General features: G+C 49.5%; 7 protein-coding genes across 7 annotated transcripts; 3 read left to right on the top strand and 4 right to left on the bottom strand.

Annotated features, from left to right (window-relative positions):
* Nucleotides 1-590: 590 nt before the first annotated feature.
* Nucleotides 591-3,315, top strand: CI109_105920 (uncharacterized protein; the record flags this gene model as incomplete). The annotated part of the gene is made up of 4 exons (XM_032007770.1): nt 591-905; nt 1,107-1,609; nt 1,663-3,152; nt 3,254-3,315. The coding sequence occupies 4 exons, from the start codon at nt 591-593 to the stop codon at nt 3,313-3,315; spliced, it is 2,370 nt and encodes a 789-aa protein (XP_031857938.1).
* Nucleotides 3,316-3,804: 489 nt separating this feature from the next.
* CI109_105919 (uncharacterized protein) lies at nt 3,805-5,387 on the bottom strand (the record flags this gene model as incomplete). Its single annotated transcript, XM_065967749.1, has 7 exons — nt 3,805-3,955; nt 4,145-4,249; nt 4,381-4,456; nt 4,593-4,662; nt 4,763-4,821; nt 4,991-5,154; nt 5,296-5,387. 7 exons carry the CDS (start codon nt 5,385-5,387, stop codon nt 3,805-3,807), a joined length of 717 nt encoding a protein of 238 aa, XP_065823821.1.
* Nucleotides 5,388-5,689: 302 nt separating this feature from the next.
* Nucleotides 5,690-7,489, bottom strand: CI109_105918 (uncharacterized protein; the record flags this gene model as incomplete). The annotated part of the gene is made up of 6 exons (XM_032007772.2): nt 5,690-5,795; nt 5,854-6,164; nt 6,301-6,474; nt 6,586-6,885; nt 6,983-7,258; nt 7,391-7,489. The coding sequence occupies 6 exons, from the start codon at nt 7,487-7,489 to the stop codon at nt 5,690-5,692; spliced, it is 1,266 nt and encodes a 421-aa protein (XP_031857940.2).
* Nucleotides 7,490-7,928: 439 nt separating this feature from the next.
* CI109_105917 (uncharacterized protein) lies at nt 7,929-9,416 on the bottom strand (the record flags this gene model as incomplete). The annotated part of the gene is made up of 5 exons (XM_032007773.1): nt 7,929-8,131; nt 8,243-8,476; nt 8,656-8,933; nt 8,993-9,168; nt 9,285-9,416. The coding sequence occupies 5 exons, from the start codon at nt 9,414-9,416 to the stop codon at nt 7,929-7,931; spliced, it is 1,023 nt and encodes a 340-aa protein (XP_031857941.1).
* Nucleotides 9,417-9,816: 400 nt separating this feature from the next.
* Nucleotides 9,817-11,243, top strand: CI109_105916 (uncharacterized protein; the record flags this gene model as incomplete). The annotated part of the gene is made up of 10 exons (XM_032007774.2): nt 9,817-9,881; nt 9,940-9,957; nt 10,023-10,224; nt 10,344-10,470; nt 10,545-10,554; nt 10,623-10,653; nt 10,721-10,776; nt 10,857-10,892; nt 10,968-11,000; nt 11,129-11,243. 10 exons carry the CDS (start codon nt 9,817-9,819, stop codon nt 11,241-11,243), a joined length of 693 nt encoding a protein of 230 aa, XP_031857942.2.
* Nucleotides 11,244-12,432: 1,189 nt separating this feature from the next.
* Nucleotides 12,433-16,166, top strand: CI109_105915 (uncharacterized protein; the record flags this gene model as incomplete). Its single annotated transcript, XM_032007775.2, has 7 exons — nt 12,433-13,056; nt 13,133-13,867; nt 13,946-14,309; nt 14,378-15,008; nt 15,077-15,694; nt 15,774-15,859; nt 15,931-16,166. 7 exons carry the CDS (start codon nt 12,433-12,435, stop codon nt 16,164-16,166), a joined length of 3,294 nt encoding a protein of 1,097 aa, XP_031857943.2.
* A 417-nt stretch (nt 16,167-16,583) lies between these two features.
* On the bottom strand, nt 16,584-17,911 carry CI109_105914 (uncharacterized protein; the record flags this gene model as incomplete). The annotated part of the gene is made up of 2 exons (XM_032007776.1): nt 16,584-17,783; nt 17,840-17,911. 2 exons carry the CDS (start codon nt 17,909-17,911, stop codon nt 16,584-16,586), a joined length of 1,272 nt encoding a protein of 423 aa, XP_031857944.1.
* Between the last annotated feature and the right edge of the window lie 1,408 nt (nt 17,912-19,319).

Here is a 19,319-nt window from a genome sequence, read left to right as displayed (position 1 = left end):
CGTAAGATATAACTTACTGTCTCTGTACACCTCCCTCCCTCCCTCCCTCCCTCCCTGCATCCCTTTCCCCTCGTTCCTTCAAACGCCACTGACGATTAACGAGTATAATAGAACACCATCTGTCTCGTGTCTCCTTGTCAACCAACCATCCATCCACTCCCATCTTCCATCTTGATCCGAGACCTGTCACTCTTCTCCTTGCGTAATTAGTCAATGATTGAATCGTTTCAACGACAACGACAACCGAATCGTCATACCTGTCCCATTAACCGGACAATAACTACGGTCACGAGGCTCTGAACAGAGAAAAAGAAGCATACACAGATCCTCTCACAATCCTTTGCCTGGACATTGCGCCCTCACCCTTACCAAACTCTCTTTTATCACTGCTGTAAAATCGCTCAAAGCTACGCACTCCAACTTCGCATCGTTTCGTACAAATCATCGTGCACCTGATCCCAACCAACGTCTCGACCTTTTTGTCGTCGTACATACCCCCCTTCTCGAACTTGCCGGATCCCAACACCCGGCCGTGACCTGTAACCAGTAGCACTGTCCTGTACTACTATCACACTTGACGTGCATCCAAGATGTCAATGTTCAATCAGTTCTCTTTCCGCCCACTTGATCAATTTCAAGCTCCCCGTCAATCGTCATCGTCACCTTCAATCAATACTTCCAACGCCAACACCCCGACCAGCTTTGGCGGTATTGGTTCCGAGACGCCATTCGAGGACGAGAGCGCGGACGAGTCGGATTCGTATCCCCAATCCTCGTCGCTATCGCGTTTCGGGTCAGGCAGACAGAGCAGGTCGTCCATCACCGCAGTCTTGGAAGAGGACGAAAACGAAGAGGCAGAGCAACAGCAACAAGAAGGTGTGGCACATAAAAGGAGTCAGCACAGTGTGAGTGAAACCCACGTATATATAGATGTCTGACGGCTGCTGTCGCACTCTGCATGTGTTGATTCCCTGACATCCTTCCACGATCGTAATTGTTCTTCTGCTGACATGGTCTGGTCTCCACCTACTTTGACATCCTTCCCTTCCTTTGTTGTATGAAACTCGACATTACCCTTCTTGACAATCACCGCTTGCCCCGCTCAGCTCCACGGCGCAATCCCAGTTGCCCATCACGACCAGGCACCACGACATCACTACGGACATAACCTCACCCCCGGTCTCGCAGAGGTCAACGACCGACTCGATCACCTCAAATCAGCCACTGTCGTTGGAGGGAAAGAAAACATGCCCGACGATCATGCCCCTTCTTCTCCACAGAGCTTCACCGGACGACAATCTCGAGCTTCACCTTCCCCGTCGCGTCCGATGAAGCTATCCGCTCTTTCTCCTCTACAAACACTCTCACCTCTACAACCTGTCCGTGCGACCCCTTCGTCTCTCGCATCGTCCGACACGGGAAGTATCGGAGGTCGAAGCAGGGCAAACTCCGTCACCAAGTCACTCAGTAGGAGGCAAAGTCTCATTGCTCATGCAGAGAAATGGGGCAGAGGAGATAAGTTTATGGACGACGATTACGAGAAGCCGCCAGATCTCTTCTCCAGGTTGACTTTGGTGAAGGCGCCAGCAGAGAACACTGGTATCAGGCGGTGAGCAATGACACTCAAGACCTAACATTGCCCCATGCTAAACCGTGATGCAGACACAATCGATCGAAATCATCTTCCGCCTTGTCTCCCTTCACTACCTTTGCTGCTGCTAGCGACAGTCCTGCGACCTCCAACCGAGGTCCTCGACGCTCCTTCGCAGCTTCGTCGTTTGGAGGGATCAGTCCTCTTCCCATCATCAGAGCGATACCCGACGCGAATGAAGGCCTTCACCGAGTTCAGTCTCTCCACAGCGAAGAGAAGGGCGTGCAACGCAAAGTCTACTCTCCCGACGAAGTTGTCGATATCGCCCGCTCGCTCTCTTCACCCGTTATGATTCCGGAAGGAGGGTTCAAAGGGGCTGAGCTCAAACGTCGCAAGAGTGCTGGGGCATCGTCGCGCCGAGGCGTCAAGGACTCACCCGAAGACCGACCTCCTGTTGCGCTTGAACCTGTCGAGTACGTCCAAATGGACCAGGATGTCCTCTTGCCTTTCATTGATCGCCCTGCCGAGGTTACGGAACTCATCGACTTCCCCGCCAACCAGAAACTCTTCAACCTGCTCAAAGCTGCCTTCCCAAAAGATCCTGCTCGACCTAATTGGCGAGAGATCTCACCCGAGGAATGGAACTGGGAAGAGTTCATCAAGCATCTCACCAAGATTGATCGCGGAGAGTCACACGATTATGATTGGATCTTCCGAGCTCGACAGGCCGTCAGGAAGAGGTCTGTCGCTCTTTGGGAGAAGCTGGGTATCTGCTTGGGTTGTGATGGAGACCTCTTGAACGCGGGAGGCGAGGACGATATCCCACCTTCTTGGGGAGGACTCGGATTAGGGGATGAAGGGGAATATGACCCTTCAATGAACCAAGTTTGGATCGAAGGGTTGGAAGCTGTCGACCCCGACCAAGAAGCAGCCAAGGCGGAGCGAGACTTGCTCGAGTCGTTTGGTGAGATTGTCGAGGACGAGGGAGAACAAGCCGCAGCTGGTATGACGGCTTTATTGGGTCCTCTCGATACGATCAGTCGAGGTGGTTCGGACATCGCTTCGAAGGGATCACATTACTCTTCTTCGCCTGGTCGAATGACACCTGCCCAACGGGCTGGTAACAAGGACAAAGTCGATCCTTTTACTTCCCCTTCTACGCAATTCAACTCTCTCCGTCACGAACCTGCACAATCCTTTTCGAGAAGTCCAGCAAAAGCAGGCAAAGGGGCTAGAGAATCTCGATCGAAATCGTTCGTCGGTCTTCAGATTTGCACTTCCCCCATCTCGGGTGCGAACCAGATCCTCCCTCGTTCACCAGGATCTCAACTGCAAACACCTGTCCTGGGTTCGAACGCCCCCTTACCAGTGTATGAGAGAGGACCGGGAAGTCCGATGTTCCCGAGTAGTTTCTCGAGTCTGAGCGTGGAACCGAATCTGGGGCGAAGTGCTAGTGTGGCGGTTGGCGGCGGAGTGAGACCACCAGCTGTTCAAGATGACTTCACGACTTTCTCAAGGAGAGGGCTGGTCAGAAAACCCAGTGGAGCGGGTTTGAGCGAGAGTGAGTGGCTTTCTTGCTTTCATCAGGGCCTCAGTGCTCCTCTCAGAACGGGAGACCATATCTAACATGTCATGATGCTGACGAGTCTCCGTTTTACCTAGGCGCGATCACGTTCGCGAGTGAGAGCGATTACAGCACATCTCACGTTGACGCCGCCCATTGATTGAGCGTTGCTGTGCTATGTCATAACGGTCACGATTTGTAGTCTTGCCAAACAATCTGTAGCAATAGTATACACATACATACCATCAAACGTTGAATACACGAAGAGAAGAGAAACTTGCCAAATACCTTACTCGATAAGTAGCGAGGGGTGATCATGTAGAGAATGAGGGGAAAGGTTGGGAAGTGGTGCTTTGACAAATGGAAGTGCTCGCTGTGCGTACGTGGAGAAAGATGTGCATCTTAAAATATGTTGAAAACGAATGAAATGTATAAACTGTTTATCTGTCCAGTGCACGAAGTGTGTTACAGTACTTGTTGCATGAGCATGACCATTGAATGGTGAAATGTGAAGTTTCAATAAGAACATTCGTCTTCACTCGTTGGTATACGATCCACTTCCACCTGGTGCTCGACCTACAGTACAACACCTCGTCCATCCTCCCTCTGCATTACCATCCACCTTGACCATACATACACGACCCATCGCCTACTTGCTCTTCTGATCTACCCATTCCAATTGCCCGAATTTACCTTCTGTCCAGATATCAGCACCTTTAGCAGGTGGTCTGTCCATATCTTCTTTCTTGAGATAAGCGCTTCGGACCTGTTTCTTGGCAGCGGTATCGACGCCCAGATCTCTGCAGAAAGTATCAGCTCATCAGACCGCTCTGCGGACTTGGCATGGAAAGAGTGAGACAGAGGGAGGAAGTTGTGAGATCGTTTACGGGTAGAGGATAACGACTGGAACGACGAACAAGCGTTCTCTCTTGGACTAGCCTCGAATCCTCCAGGACAGACTGAGAAGAGACGGAAGATATAGAACTCACTCATCACGCTTTTTCAATGATGCCTTGTCGACTTGGGAATCCTCAGTGTAGGCCATCATGATTTGGGGTGGACCAAGTGGTAGATCTGGATGAACGTCGTATTGCCTATCAGACGAAGCAAGAATAGGTCAGCCTATTACATTTCCCTCATACATCACAAGAGAGGGAGGCTTTCGATCCAGGGTTAGAGGACAAGAGCAAGAGAGTGAAGGGTTACGAAGTCTTTGCCAGCTTACCAAGTATGCGTGGTCTTCCCGTACGTTCTGTGGAGTTCGAGCATAGCAGGTCTTTCCGCGATATCCGTCATAGCATCTATCCAGGTAGTCGAGGCACGTCAGTGAAATGGACATGACACAAAACAGCACTGAGCGAACACTAGTATCGATGACCCTGCGTGAGAAGTAGGGAAGTGATGAGAGAGCACTGAAGTAGAGAACGCAACACTCACTCGGAACGAGAGATTTGGTAACTAGCATTAGCATGCCCGATTCCACTTCGTATTTATGCGAATGCCAATACTGCGTGAGAATATCGAGGTATCAGCATGAGCTTGTTTATATCTTGGTTCTCGAGACGAGTTGATTGTAGCGTGTTTGAATCGACATGAGTATTACTCACCTTCTTCTCTTCTTCTGGGAGAGTCTCGAACACCGACTCTGGTACGAGGTATTCGATACCTACCGACAAACATCAGTACGTGTCCAATCGTCACTTGAACAATCCCACACCAATACAGACTACATCCAGATCCCCCACTCCAAATACGGAGGACAGCAGAGAGACAGAGACAGAGACCAAGACAGAGAAGGAGGGGAAACACTGCAATGCTTGTTCGGGCTGACTCACCGATCAGCCTCGCATCCGACTTATCACTATCGTATATCACACATTGGTGCAAATCATGTCTGAGATGTGTACAGAAATGATGTGCTTTGACAGGTCTGTTTGGATCGTGCGAGTATATGTGGAGACCGCATAGATGTTGATGGATCTGGTTGATGGGTGTGAAGCTAGACTCGGGGAAAAGAGTCGCCGCGTAAAAGTGGAGCAAGATGACATGTCAGGGGTGAGTGGGAGTGAAGGACGAGGATAGACAGCACAGATGTTATCAGTCTCTCGGTCAGACACTGTTGTTCCGTGCCATGGCTCACCTCATCTGAGCTGCTCCAGCAGCGCTGTAAGCAGCAGAGTGATATCCACTCTGCTCAGCTTGGACAATAGGATCATCTGCGTCTCGTGGCATCTTGCGTCTTTGCTGCTTGTACAGTAGGTGTGGACGTCGTTCCAAAAGAGATAGAGAGAGAGAGGAATGCGGAAATGCAACAATGCATCTCGCTGACTTTGGTGACGTCAAAAGTGGAGGTTGTCCACCGATATCGATTCCAGCGTAATGGTCCCGGTTGGCCGACAAGTCGCCACAAAGTGTGCTAATGTCGACGCGAGGGAATGGCATTGTGCTGCATCCCATCCTATTACGATCGTCATTACAATAACCTGTATGACATCTGTCCAGTCTTTGTTATGTCGTGAAGGGTCGGTTCCCAACTACGCCTTGACATCGAGCAGATCATCAACCACTTGTTCCTCCTCCAGACCTTTCTCCACATCATCACTGTTCTTCGCCACTGCCGCCTCGGGTTTGGGGAACCATCTGTAATGAAACATCAACCATCAGCTCAGGGTCTGTGACCGTGATGAATATCACTCACTCCTCAGAGTATGTCCACCAGCTTTGAAACTGACCAGTCCACCAGGCCGCCACAGGCATACCCAGGAAGACGAAGGGTATAACGAAAAGCCCAACTACCCCATTCTCGAATCCCCCTTCAGGAGGTGGGACGATCATAGTGAAAACGTAGAGCGATCCCACACCCAGGATGGAAGAGACGATTCCCGTGATGAAGATGGGTCTGGGGAAATATGGGAGTACCGCGGGGACGATTGCATGCCCGTCTTTGGGGAGAGGATGAGTCGCAGCCAAAGGAGACACAGAGTGCTCGTATCGGAGCGTGAGAGCCATCTACGAGTGAGACGCGACAAATGATATCAGTACAACTTTGATGTTTTCTGATACAGGAATGAAGGGAGTATTGAGTGATCATATGTATTTTCAGTGAACATCAAATGGATCATGGAAGTCACTGAACATCACTTACGATAATAGCCGGGATGTTGAACGAGACGGAAAGATTAAACATGGTCAATATTCTCCCGATCCACGGAGAGAACATCTTAAACTCTTCGTCCTTTTCCTCAGCTGGTTTATCTTCTTCGTTGGAGAAGATGTTCGCGACCAATACAATGATAGCGATAACCGTAAATATGGTTGCCTGTTGCCGGACATACAAAAGCGATCAGCTCGACCCAAATGTGATGCATGTTCACTGAGAGCTGCTGGCACTGCAGTAAAGTAAATTGAACGATGAATCACCTGCACTCACTATGATGGCCGCTACTCCGAGATAAAACTTCCTCATCGACACCTTGGGCATATGATATACCGATAATATCATGATGGTGTACGCAGCCGCGACAAGGGGCAGACAAGCATAATACCCATTATAGGCACTGCCCAATATCGCAATTGTGAGAGCGATACAGACTGGAAGTCGGAAAGGGGTTTCGAGGAAGAAAGGACTGGGATGGTTGGGAATGGGCGAGTGGATCAGTTTGGGCATGGGATTGTTGGGAATCGTCTCGATACGCAAGAACGAAGCTGGTCGGAAGATGATGTGGAGAGCCTAATAATAAATTCGATTAGAGATGATCTTCCGATCATTACAGAGTATGGGACTTGAGAGGTTGACCCATGAAGGGAAGAATGGACGTGCAACTCACCTTGAAGAAGGACATACAGATAATAACGCCGAGCAATATCGACCAGAAAAGGTCCAGGAAGAATATCGTAGTCAATTTGGGAAGACCAAACATCACGAACATCTCGAAAGATAGAACAAGTCCGATGGTGAGATATGCGCTAAGAGCACGTTTGGAGAATGCCCGTCTCCATGACGGGGACCTGTTGGCGGGTTCGATAGGTTGATCATTCGTATGCGTGGTCTCGGCACAGTTCTCTCCAGTCTTCGTATGGAGAGAGGAGATGGCGATGGAGGTCTGTTGTACGTGAAGGTTGAATGTCGGATAGAAACAAGTATGAAGTGGAAAGAGGAGGGCGATATCCAGAGTCAAAAGTAAGCTTCTGGTCGCTCCACTCCTTAAGTAACGAAAGGGTCACCAACAACGCACCTTGAGAGCCCTATCACTCGCGATCCACACTGCTCCCACGCAGACGAGCTGTCCTAGGAAAGCGGATAACATTGTTAGGGCGTTGTTACTGTTATACATTGACAGATTCAGAAAGAAGAAGAAGAAGAAGAAGAAAGAAGAAGGATGATGGCGTGAGAACTGCGAGTGTCGTTTGTTGGTTGTTGTCCAAGAGTGGCAACATTGTCCCCCGCTGAGATTGCACCGCTCCGAGGAAATCTATTTATAGGGACATACATTTCTCGGCACTCCTCCGCTTTGGCTATGCATAACATCGTATCTTCACAATACAATACACACCGTAAGGTCAATATGGATACATTGCTGTGAGTCCAAATCGTCCTATGCATGATTGCTATCCTGTGGGATGAGAATGCATAGGCCGTTTGATAGGACCGCCGATTTGAGGGAACCGTCCATTTCGTCGCTGAATGATAATATGCATGTTATGACGACCGTGTCCTGCTCGCTTCCATGCTAAAGTATATGTACAACTTCGTCCCCCGGTTGCTCACAGCTGTCATTGGGCTCTCAGACAGATACCAATCCTTAACCAGCCGTCCGCTCCGCACATACAAGCAGCGAGCCAAGCGACTTCTGATTCGGGAGGTATTGGAACCCCTTGAGCTACAGGAAATGCGAGGGCGTATGGGTCGGTTGACTGGCGCGGGAAGAGGAGGGGAAGATGTTGGCGTAGCACAGAGAGAAGAGTGGTTGGTTTGCCTAGGAAGATAAAGGGTCAACATCTGATGGTCCAACCTGATCTGAGTGAGGCGTCGTCGAACTTAGTCGCGTGTAACCATCTGGCTGGACGACGGATGAGCTTCCACTCACTATCAGATCCTGTAGGTGGTATCACCTCTTGTATGACCGGTGCGTTATCGGGCAGGTAAATCTTGATAGGGGTGGCTCTCGTCGCATATGACGATTCAGGTTTGACGTTCGACCCTCCTGGATCTGTGGAGGGAGGCCTTGACGAAGACACAGAGGATGTTGGTGGCGCTTGTGTTGCAGGGGTCGGTAAAGGAAGGATGCGATTCGCCATTCGAGAGTATAGGTCGTAGTCATCTGCAGGTGGGAGCAAACGACGTTAGATTGCGCTCGGCCGGTACTTGACACATGTGCGAACATTCGCTGTCCGCCCCTCATCTGCCGGTCAGATAAATCCAAACGCTTTGTGTACTCCATCTCTGCTCAACACCATCTTCCTCTGTCATGTATCACATTTCACTGCAACATGGACCAACCTTGAACGATGCCATCCCATCCAGCTTCCAAATCCGCTCTTCTCAGATTCGTCACCCTGCTAGTATTTCTCCACCTCACAAAATCCGCCTCTTTGATCTGATTTATCCATTGTGTCTTGCACGTCTCGACGGTGTTGGGCATCAGCAATCTCTCTTGTGGTGGAGCAGAGAGATGGAGGCTCAATTTGAGCTGTCGTGGTGGAGAGGTTGACGTTGATGGAAGGGGACGAGGTCGGGAGATATATGACGATAGTTCGATGAGGTCTATCGGCCAGTGCCTACCACACACTGTCAATATCTTTCCAGCGACGGGAGTCATACCCACTCTGTCACTCACCATCTACAAGCACCTTGTCCTGCGAAACCTCCAGGTTCATCATCGACCTCTTCCTCGAACCACCAATCTTTTTCCTCCGTCTGTTCGAGCTGTGCGTCATCTAGAGCTAGCTCGACAAGGTTCTCTTTGATCTCTGGTATCAGTAGAGGGAGATACGAATATCGAGGCGCTTGGATCTGTCATCTCTACATGATTAGCTACTGGACAGTAATGGGATTGGAAGGAGCCGACGGCAAGTGGACAAACGCGATCTGTGCACACGCTCTCAAGAGAAACATCACGAGTCGCTTACATAGTATCTGTCCACACCTGACCCTGCTCCAGGCTCGTTGTCTCCCAGTCGTATAGATATAGGTATGGCGGTCTGCCAAGCAAGTCGCCGAAAGAGGTTGGTAGACGACTGAACGGGATTAGGGTTGGACATGGTGCGATGCTCGAGGTATATCTATGTCGTAAATGCGATGCTCTGGGGTATGAAATGCGTCGCGTTCGACTCCCGGGGGAACAAGTGTCTCTGATTGGTATGAGTGAGAAGTATGTTTTGATCATTCCACCATCACCACCATCACCATCATCTTCATCATCGTCAATATAGCTTGGACGTGACGATCCAATGACAACAACACCTAATGTCGCCTCGAGCGCGCCTATCTTTGCCACCCACCCAATCCTAAGTTACACCGGTAACATCCTCCAACTTTTTCAGTCAAGTTATCATCATTTGTTGACAAGATTGAATCAAGACTTGAGAGCAGCACGAAGTTCCGACCATCGTCGTATAGCACGATATAGAATAATCACACCGAACCTACATCACCTCCGCCATGCCGTCGAACATCGAAGCAAATCTACCTCCTACCAACGAAGGGTACGGAACTCATGAATATTGGTATGTCTGCCTCCACTCTTGTACGATACATGCGACACTGACTTCCTCAATTGCGTAGGGAACAAAGATATGCAGCGTATGTCAACATATACTCAAAAGCATGTCTCACGTAAGAAATGTAGCTGATCTATCTGCTCGTAGCGAGTCAGACGGTACCACTTTCGACTGGTTCTTATCCCCTGCTTACCTTTTACCGCTATTCGAAGAACTCACATCTGATATCGGGGGAGATAAGGCCAAAGGAAAGGGCAAGGAAGCTAGGATATTGATGCTTGGTTGTGGCAATTCGGGATTGAGCGAAGAACTATATGATGCGGGATGGACAAATATCGTCAACCTAGATGTAAGCACGATATTTCTCTCTTCTCTACTGAGAGTTAAGTGGCGGCTCTTGCTCTGCGACCGGGCGCAGTCGTAATCAGAGATCCAGACGCAGCTAACCTCTGACATTGACCACCTTAGTACTCCAAAGTTGTCATAGAGCAGATGTCTCAACGGCACGCTTCTCGAGAACTCATGACATGGCAAGAGATGGACGTTTTAGATCTCAAATATAACGAAGAGGAATTCGATCTGGTGGTAGATAAAGGTGAGTTGAAGCGTGTTTATCCGCCTTAATAGCTGACTTAAGACTGACTGGTGGCTTCTCTCTCGTTACAACAGGTACAATGGAGTGAGTCGTGACATCCAACACATATCGATAGCTAGGCAGCGGCTTACAACGGGGTATCTATGTCACAGCGCGATGCTGACAACGAAGGGAGATCCTTGGGTGCGTTAATCTCCCGAGCCCCTCTGATCACCTTTGACGTGAGACCAGACTAACCACGCCTTTGTAGAACCCGCCTGAGAAGGATATCAAAACATGTACACAAGAAGTGTCTGAGGCCTTGAGGTGGGTTTGCGTTGTCTGCGCTTCCGCCTCAGCTACAGCCCGATCCTCGCAACTAGCTGATCGTCTGTATGTCCACACAGGGTTCTGAGAAAACGAAAAGGCTCGAAATTCGTCTAGTCAGTTGTTCATCCTATGGCTGCAGGCTTCCGTTTCATTTAGCTCACGCTCCTTCACCTACGTTGTGCTTACAGCTTCACATTTGGTCAACCTCACTTTCGAAAACGGTCAGTACCTTCTATCCAACCTACCTACCCATTCACCCGTTCTACCCCAGATTCGTCTCCTGTCCGGGCGCACGATCACTACTCATCAGCTAAAGCCAGTCGCTGACACAAACTCCCCCAACCGCTAGGTATATGCAAAATAGACCTGGCTTCAAATTGACCCATAAAGAGATCGGACCTCCTGAGGGCTTCGCATATTTCATGTATGTTTTGGAGTATGATGGCAGCGACCTGCAACAATAGTCATTGGTATATTGGGGTGGTGTAGAATTTCGTAGATGTGGAGGAGTATCTCGAAAATGCATCGGACGTGCGGTATCTGAGTACAGCGTCCGCTATCATTCATGTTTTGGACGGCATTGCGGAATTGAGCAGGTGTAGCACTGCTCGGCGTACGTCGTGACGAGGCGAGACCTAGCATGACTTATGCAGAACTCGTATGATTTGTCTCCGGAAAGGTCCCAACGTTGAACAACTACCTGTGCAAGATAAGCCAGATCTCGGAGTATGACATATTCTGCAAGATGACGAATCTTATCATCGATGGTGGTGGTGACTTTTGCCTTTTATCTTTTCACTTTCGGTTCTTGTTCGGACCGGAAATTTAATGTCATTTCACCCAGCATTTGATCAATCCCTTGCTTCCCTCAATCAGACTCCCACTCTTCGTCATTCCCACAATCCCATCATTTGGTACTGCGACCGGATCACGTAGATCTACAGATACGTACGATCCGCCCTGCCAAGCTCTACAGGCTCTTGATGGGATCACGACCAGCGGATGTGTCGTTACTGCATCTGGAAACCTGTTACTCATTTCACAATTGTCACTATACCATACCCTGTTCAACCACTGAAAGACACAGCAATGCCTGGAGAGGAGCTGTGTGCGTCTAAAGCGGTGGAAGGACGATATGCTTGTTTGAACTTTGTAACGGACTTGCGAAGCTGAGCGTCAAGCAGTGTCGGAGCGTTCGAGCGCGTTGATCCCCGCAAAACTGATAGCAGCACGATTACTTACTACCCTATGTCGTCTTCGGCCCAGCTTCATCGCTTTCTGATGCACGTCAATCGTGATCTTCCGGATTGTCGTTCCTGTATCATCTTTACTGGACTGATCTAATCTCATTCGAGTTTAACACTGACCCGTTTACTCGGAACGGTGTAGTAAGTTAACTTATTGTGCTGTGCGGCACAGCGGATATCGGATTCGTTGATGGCAGTGAATGTTGATGAGGCGGTATCGAGTGCAAATGGTGGCGTTGATGTGTCGATGCATGGTGTCGAGTGAATGACTCGAGATGTGTATAAAAGGCAGCAGGATGTGGGACAAACCAGATTTTCATCGCTCATCATTCGACAGTCGATATTCGATAACGGAACTCACCTCACACGAGTGCTGTACTCTAGACTTGCTAGACATCAATTCAACATGGTGTACCCTTCATTTGTTCTCACTTCAATCTTGTTCTATCTCAGTCTCACCCATTTAATCGTCGCTTCCTCCGCCGAGGTCGAGATAAACGATCGCGATTCTTTACCCTCCGGTACTTCCTCTTCTCTTCATCGGGCAATCGACTCTGCCCATGCTGCAGCACCGACACTCAAACCCATTGTCCCGCGTCACATCGACACTTCATCCTACGATGTTCTTCTCCCAGCACCACATGGCACGGTCCACTATCACGATGAAAGTGCCGATAAATCGAAACCATACTTGTTCGCAGAGGCGAATATGACTTTCCAGTATCCGACGGTATTACTCCCTCATTCGGAATACGTCAAATCTGTCAAGTGTGAATCTTATGGTATCGAGATCGATTTCAACGACAAGAAAGCATTCGAGTTTGTAAAAGAACACTGGTCAAAAGATGAAAGGGAAGGACAAGAAGGGTTCTTGATCGTTACCGAGTCACTGGAATGTAACGAAAAGGGCAAAGACGACAGTGCGCATGTTTATTGGTTGGTCGAAAGACTTGACTTTGAGGGAAAGGACGGTTGTTCGAAAGTCAAAGTAACAGCCCTTGAGATCGAAGTTGAGAAAGCATGTGACGAAGTGAGTGATTCACAGAGCTACAGTATCAAGATTATTATGAACGTCGACTGATGAGTGATGTCTTGGCCTCGCGCAGGTCTCGATAGACTGGGGTACAAAGAACCCCAATGGAGGCGAACACGACGGTCACTCTTGGTCATCCGATGGACACATTGCTAACGTCGATGACAGCATTACCAATGGCGGTATAGGAGGCAACGGAGGCAATGGAGGCAATGGAGGCAATGGAGGCAATGGCGGTGGTAGCAGTGGTAGCAGTGGAGGAGGTAGCAGTGGAAACAGCGGCAACAATAACAGCGGTGGCAACAGCAACAACGGTAACAACGGTAACAACGGTAACAACGGTAACAACGGTAACAACGGTAACAACGGTAACAACGGTAACAACGGTAACAACGGTAACAACGGTAACAACGGTAACAACGGTAACAACGGTGGCAATGCAGGAGGCAACACCAACACAAGTGGTTCTACTCCTGGCAGTTCTACTCCTGGCGGTTCTACTCCTGGCGGTTCTACTCCAGGAAATACAACTCCCGGTGGCACTTCCCCCAACTCCGGCTCGGGTGCACTCACATGCCTCAACCCACCTTCCTCATACCTCGGTCTCCCAACTGCACCTTGTGGCCCGGACTTTGACCAAGTGCTCGATGCCAAAATCGGGTTCTTGAACCTTGATGACGAGGCTGATGCGCTCAAGTTTGCTCCTGGTCTCCAGGGCGGCGATGTGGCTGAGAGAGACCTGATGGAAGTTGTGGGAAAGCGAGGTTTGGTCAGGAGAAAGTTCTCGTTCAAGAAAGCTTTCAAGAAGGTGAGTTGGTGGCTGGACTACTCTAGTCCGTCTGGTGGACGTTATCACTTCACAAAAACTGATCAACCCCTTGTCCAGCTCGCCAACGTCGCCAAGGCGATCATACCGACAACAATCAGAACAGCCATCAACGCACAAGTCAACAAAGTCGTGGCCAAAGCCACTGCTATCGTCAGACCGATCGTCACAATCTTTCAAAAGGCACTCACGGCATTTACAAGCTTCACATTCAAGAAGTTATTGAAGTTCAGCGCGAAACCTACACCTCAGGTCGATTCACCTTTCGGAAGGAAGAACTCGTACCTCCTCTTCTCGAGTGAATCCGAATCGTCAGACTTCAAAGTTGTGGATCCGACGAGCTCGTCCAAGATGGATGTATATTGTGTGGATTGTGGATTCAATGGGACAACGACCATGGGAGGTGGACTAAGCTATAAGCTTTGTGAGTGGGACTCAGCAGATGATCTACATAGGTCGCTTTGAGACTGATGATATACTTGTTTACTGCAGTTCCCCCTCAACTCACCCGAGCCGATGTGTCGATGTCTGGTTCTCTCTATGCTGGTGCGAACCTCGGCATCGTCGCATCTGGCACCCACAAACAGCCGTATACAAAGCATCTAGGAAGCTTCCCCATTGTACCCGTCGGTTTCACGATCTCAAACTTCCTCACCGTCGGTGCTGCTGTCACCCTTGACGCTACAGCCGAGCTGTCGATCGAGGCCAAAGGTCGATTACTCATCGGTGCGGACGTGTCAATACCCAACTTTGTCGCTCGACTCAACGCATTGTCGACCGGACCTCAGTCGACTATTTCCGGATTCTCACCTGTGTTCAATCGACGACTCGACGCTTCGGGTGAAGTACGTGCCTCGCTCGGACTAGGTCTTCCCGCCGAACTTGGTGTGGGACTTCGAATCCCCTCGTTAAAATTGGACAAGAGGATCGGTCTTAGAAACACTCCTAAACTACTTGCTTCTGCAGTATTAAGGGGTACCACCAACCCTCACGACACCAGCTACTGCATCAATGGTCTAGCATACGATGTGGGAGTAAGCAACTCTATCGATTTCGATTTGGCGGGGAAATTGTCAAACTTGGCTTTGTATAAGCAGGATCATATTTTCGCGGACTGTCTCCCGTGAGTAGCGATCGCATCTGATCTCAACACCTGCAAGCTATCGCTTATGTTTGGTGGGTTTGTCACAGGATTCCGGGAATCAGTCGACCATCTTCCGCCATCTCAAGCGTGAACAGAATCGCCACTGTTTCATCTAGCACTCGACCCTCTTCGACCTCATTATTCAGCTACCCCAGCTCAGCGACCGTGTCTAGCTACTATTCTTCAGCGGAACCTACCTTTTCCTCTTCGACAGTTGACCGACGTCGTGATCGCGCTAGGAGGCAGGCTCCAACTGCCACAGCGGCTGAGAGTTCCACCATCACAAGGGCAGATGGGTCCGTGACAACTGCCACTGCCAGGCCAATCGGATCAACCTCGGAAACCAACCCTGATCTCGTCCTCGACCCTGCTATTTCCAACTTCCTCGATCGAAATGATTCTGTATCGCCCTTCCTCACCGAAGAGTTCAACGCAGCGATTAATGCTTCTTACGCCGCTGCGGAAGCTGCACAAGTATTGGAGGGATTCGACTATCTTCCAATCTACGAACTGTCGGGTGAATACGTGCTCGCCACTACGGGAAGCGGTAACTTAGGATTGGACTCCAAGGACAATGCAGCTGTTAGGAAGTGGGCCACCACCGACGGCGAAGTGGTGGTTGCTGCTGGGGACGAGTTCCCCCTGTTCTATTATCCCGATGAGATGTGAGTTTCCCTCGAGCTTTCCTACTTTCCTATGATATCCTAGCGCATTACGCTGATATGTGTCTTTTCTTTGCCTTAGCGCCGCTACTGGTGTCAGTCGATTGAGAATCAACGATCTGACTCAAATCCCCAAATCAGCCAATATTATCTCCCTCCTCCCGTTCAGTGAGTACAGTACTTTCACCCAATACCCCACGGTAATATGAACTGACAGTTTCATCTTTCTCTTCTCTTAGAGCCCGACCCTTCTACCCCTCAAGGGATCTACATAGGTCTCGACTCGCTCGGAAACGCGTTCTACCCCGTCATTTGCAGTATGAAAGACGTCGAAGCCAAGATCTTCCTGGTCAAAGATATCGATGCGGGTCTATCGACTTTGATGGGAACGAAGGAGCTGCAATACTCGATCACGGGCGGTGTGGTTGAGCAGTGTGACGTCGTAGCGTTGAAGGCTACGATCCCGGGTTACTGAGCGATTGGCAATATCGCCAGATCTTGGAAAGGACTTTGAATTCGTATCTAGTTTGTTCTTGTTGTATTTTACTCCAGATTTGGTTTGAAACATGGACTATGCTTGCTACGTACCGTACAGCGGACACTATCACTGCATCATATTCCAATTCACCTCTTCCGATAGAAGATCGAGTGAAGAATGATAGAGTCGTAGATAGCAATGCATTGGTACTGCATCTGTATACAATACATCTTTGGTATTTTTACGTGTATATCAACAACATTTTGTGACTTTGGCTTTTCGAATGGCCCTTTCAAAGGGTTCTAACGTACAAAAGGGGACAGGAATCGTTCGTTTCACCTATGATATACTTTTACAATCGTTTTCGACGTGATGTGACGCATCGCCACACTCGTCACCTCATGCAGCACGACCTCAACGACCACCTCCAACTTCGCTGCCCACTGCCTCCCACTCGCTCTCGGATCTCCAACCATCTTCCACATCCGACTCTGTCATGCTGACCACGCTCATAGGTCCTCTCCTCCCCGAGGTGGGCATCACATAGCTCATTCCTAAATCTCCAACTGTGGCCGAATCCAACGATCCGCCCTGTTGTGCTAACATCGGTACTGGGGTCGGACTTGCCGTCCTAGTCGGTGGTAAAGGACTGAGCGCTCTCGAGATTGGCGAATACGATTCAGCATCTTCGTATCCGCTCGTAGTTGTTTCAGGAAGGGAGATGACATCATCTTCCCTTGTGCCCGTAGAAGGATGTTCCACCAACTCTGCTGCGGTGCCGAATGAGACGGAGAGCGATTGCAAACTATCGTTCACTGGTTCCGGTGACGATTGTTGACTGAGCGATAAAAATGAGAAAGTCGTAGAAGGGGCTGCGAGGTGAATCTGATCTTGGACCGGACTCTGTTCCGGCAGAGTCATCGATGTGGTATAGGGAGAAGCTCCGAATTCAGGTGTAGCAGCTGCAAGTGCAAGGAAAGGGTTCAGAGAAACACTCGACGGTCGAGAGGGGGTGTTTGCTCCAGATCGATGATGGAGCGGGGTAGGAGCGTAGTTGAAAATGACTTCCCGAACTTCGGCATCTTGTGGTGATTCGGGACGAGCGTGATCGTCGCCTAGGTCAATCAACGGGACGTGAGTGCGGGTCTCAGAGCTGCTTCGGCGGAGTTTGGTGTGATCCGGACTCGTAACCGAGTTCATATGACGATGGAAGGCTTTCTTCGGCGGCGATGACTTCAAGGTCGATCCATCTAACTCGTACGAGGACGTTCTACCCCAAGCAGCCTCACCTTCCGCTTCCGCTTCCGCTTCTTCAATCTCTCCGTGACCAAGTGCATGATCATGATCATGATCATGATCGTGACTGACTCGTCTCTGATGTCGATGATGTAACAGACTCTCGTTCAGTTCGTATTCACTACTAGATCGTCGAGCATGACTCCGTCTTCTCAGATGGGTATGATGATGTTGTCGAGCGGTCGTAGAACCTGATGACGAAGCGGGAACGGGGATAGGGACTTGTCGATCTGCTTCATTATGACGGTGCGGTGAAGATAGAGAATGTTGCGCGAGAAGAGCTTCGATCAAAGGGGCGAGATGCGGATCGTAAATAAACTGATGGTCAATCGTCAACACTCTGCCCTTAAACTGATCTTTCCTCCCCCGCTCACCTTTTTGAACGCATAGCCTGATCCGATAACGGCGAGAGTGCCCAAGATGATGGGTGCGGGGTGGATGGGCATGACGGGATGCAGTATGGGTGAGAGGAACGCTGAATCTAATTCACAATTCTTCAAAAATAAGTTGAATTCGTTCTCCTACCAGAGATGAGAGGAGGGACCGACGAAAGCGATGATCCGTGCGCGGGTCGGGTGGCAAATGCGCGATACAGTAGCTATTATGTTGTTGTTGTTGATGTTACAACAAGAGATGACAAGCAAGATGATATGTTACAAAAGTTGTTGAGAAGTAGCGGGTTTATCCGAGACACTGCACTATTCCACACAGCATGGGGTACTGGAATCGTATACTGATGAAAGAGAAGATGGGAGATTGAGCAAAAAATATGATCGCATCAACGGCTAAATTCGACACTCGTACAGTCAGAATGATCAAGCAAAGCAAGCGTACGTCTCGGCAAGCAACCAACCGAGCGAGCCACGTGGCATATGCTGGTAATGGCGCGCCTAATGGAATGTTGGAAGTCATCCGCCTAATTGTCAAGCTATTGCCGTCCATTTCGACTTTTGCCAGCTGATTGTATAAAATTGCCTAATGCGTCGAAAGTGAGTGGGAAGTACTGTTGTGTGCCTGATGTGCATGTTATTCCCCTTTCCCCCTTTCCCTATCCCGAACCCGGACCCGAACTTAAAAAACAATTTTGATACAGCTTTATCCCTCTCCCGGCACCGGTGTGGGATGGATGGTATCAAGCCCCTTACATGGCGACTCACCACATATGATTTAGACTACACGAACCCCATATGCAGCCCACAAGGCTCTCTTGAGATGCCAAGTCGGCGTCCTTCACAATAATAATAATAATGTACAAACTTTAACCGATCGATGATGGATGGTGTTTTCAGTTGCATGTCCATCCCACCCTGAACTACTGTATGTATCCTTCCCACCCGCGCACCGGATGGGATACTTTACTGCTCTTCCCTTTCCCGGTTCGGCTCAGGCTTACTGCATTTACGGCTGTCACTCGCTCACACTCACTCCTGTAAACCAAACGCCTATTCATCAAGTAGAGTTACCTTAAGCCATCTTTAATCTCCCAATCTCGCAATCAAATCTCTACCCTTCCTCCCTTTCCTCACTGCCGATCTAAGGAAATAATGGGATCGTGACTGTGACCGTGATGCATTGCATTGAGAATGAAGATTTCAATTCATTCATAGTATGATCGTCGTTAGTCGTCGTCGTCGTCTCAGATTTCCGATGTCATCACCTTTTATGTGAATGTCTCACTTGTCGCTCCCATCGTTTTTCCCTTCCCACTTCACTACTGGTCTGAGATTCACGACACCATTTCGACAACTCATTCAGTCCTGATCACCTCCTCAACTTCACATCAACCATAACACGTACCTTCTCTTAGCGCACACCTCTTACGAATACCAAACGGCATCAATCCCCGCTCTAGGG

Source organism: Kwoniella shandongensis, chromosome 11 (assembly GCF_008629635.2).
Source record: "Kwoniella shandongensis chromosome 11, complete sequence".
NCBI lineage: Eukaryota > Fungi > Basidiomycota > Tremellomycetes > Tremellales > Cryptococcaceae > Kwoniella > Kwoniella shandongensis.
Note: the sequence above shows the minus strand (reverse complement) of the source record. Positions and strands in the feature narration are given on the sequence as shown.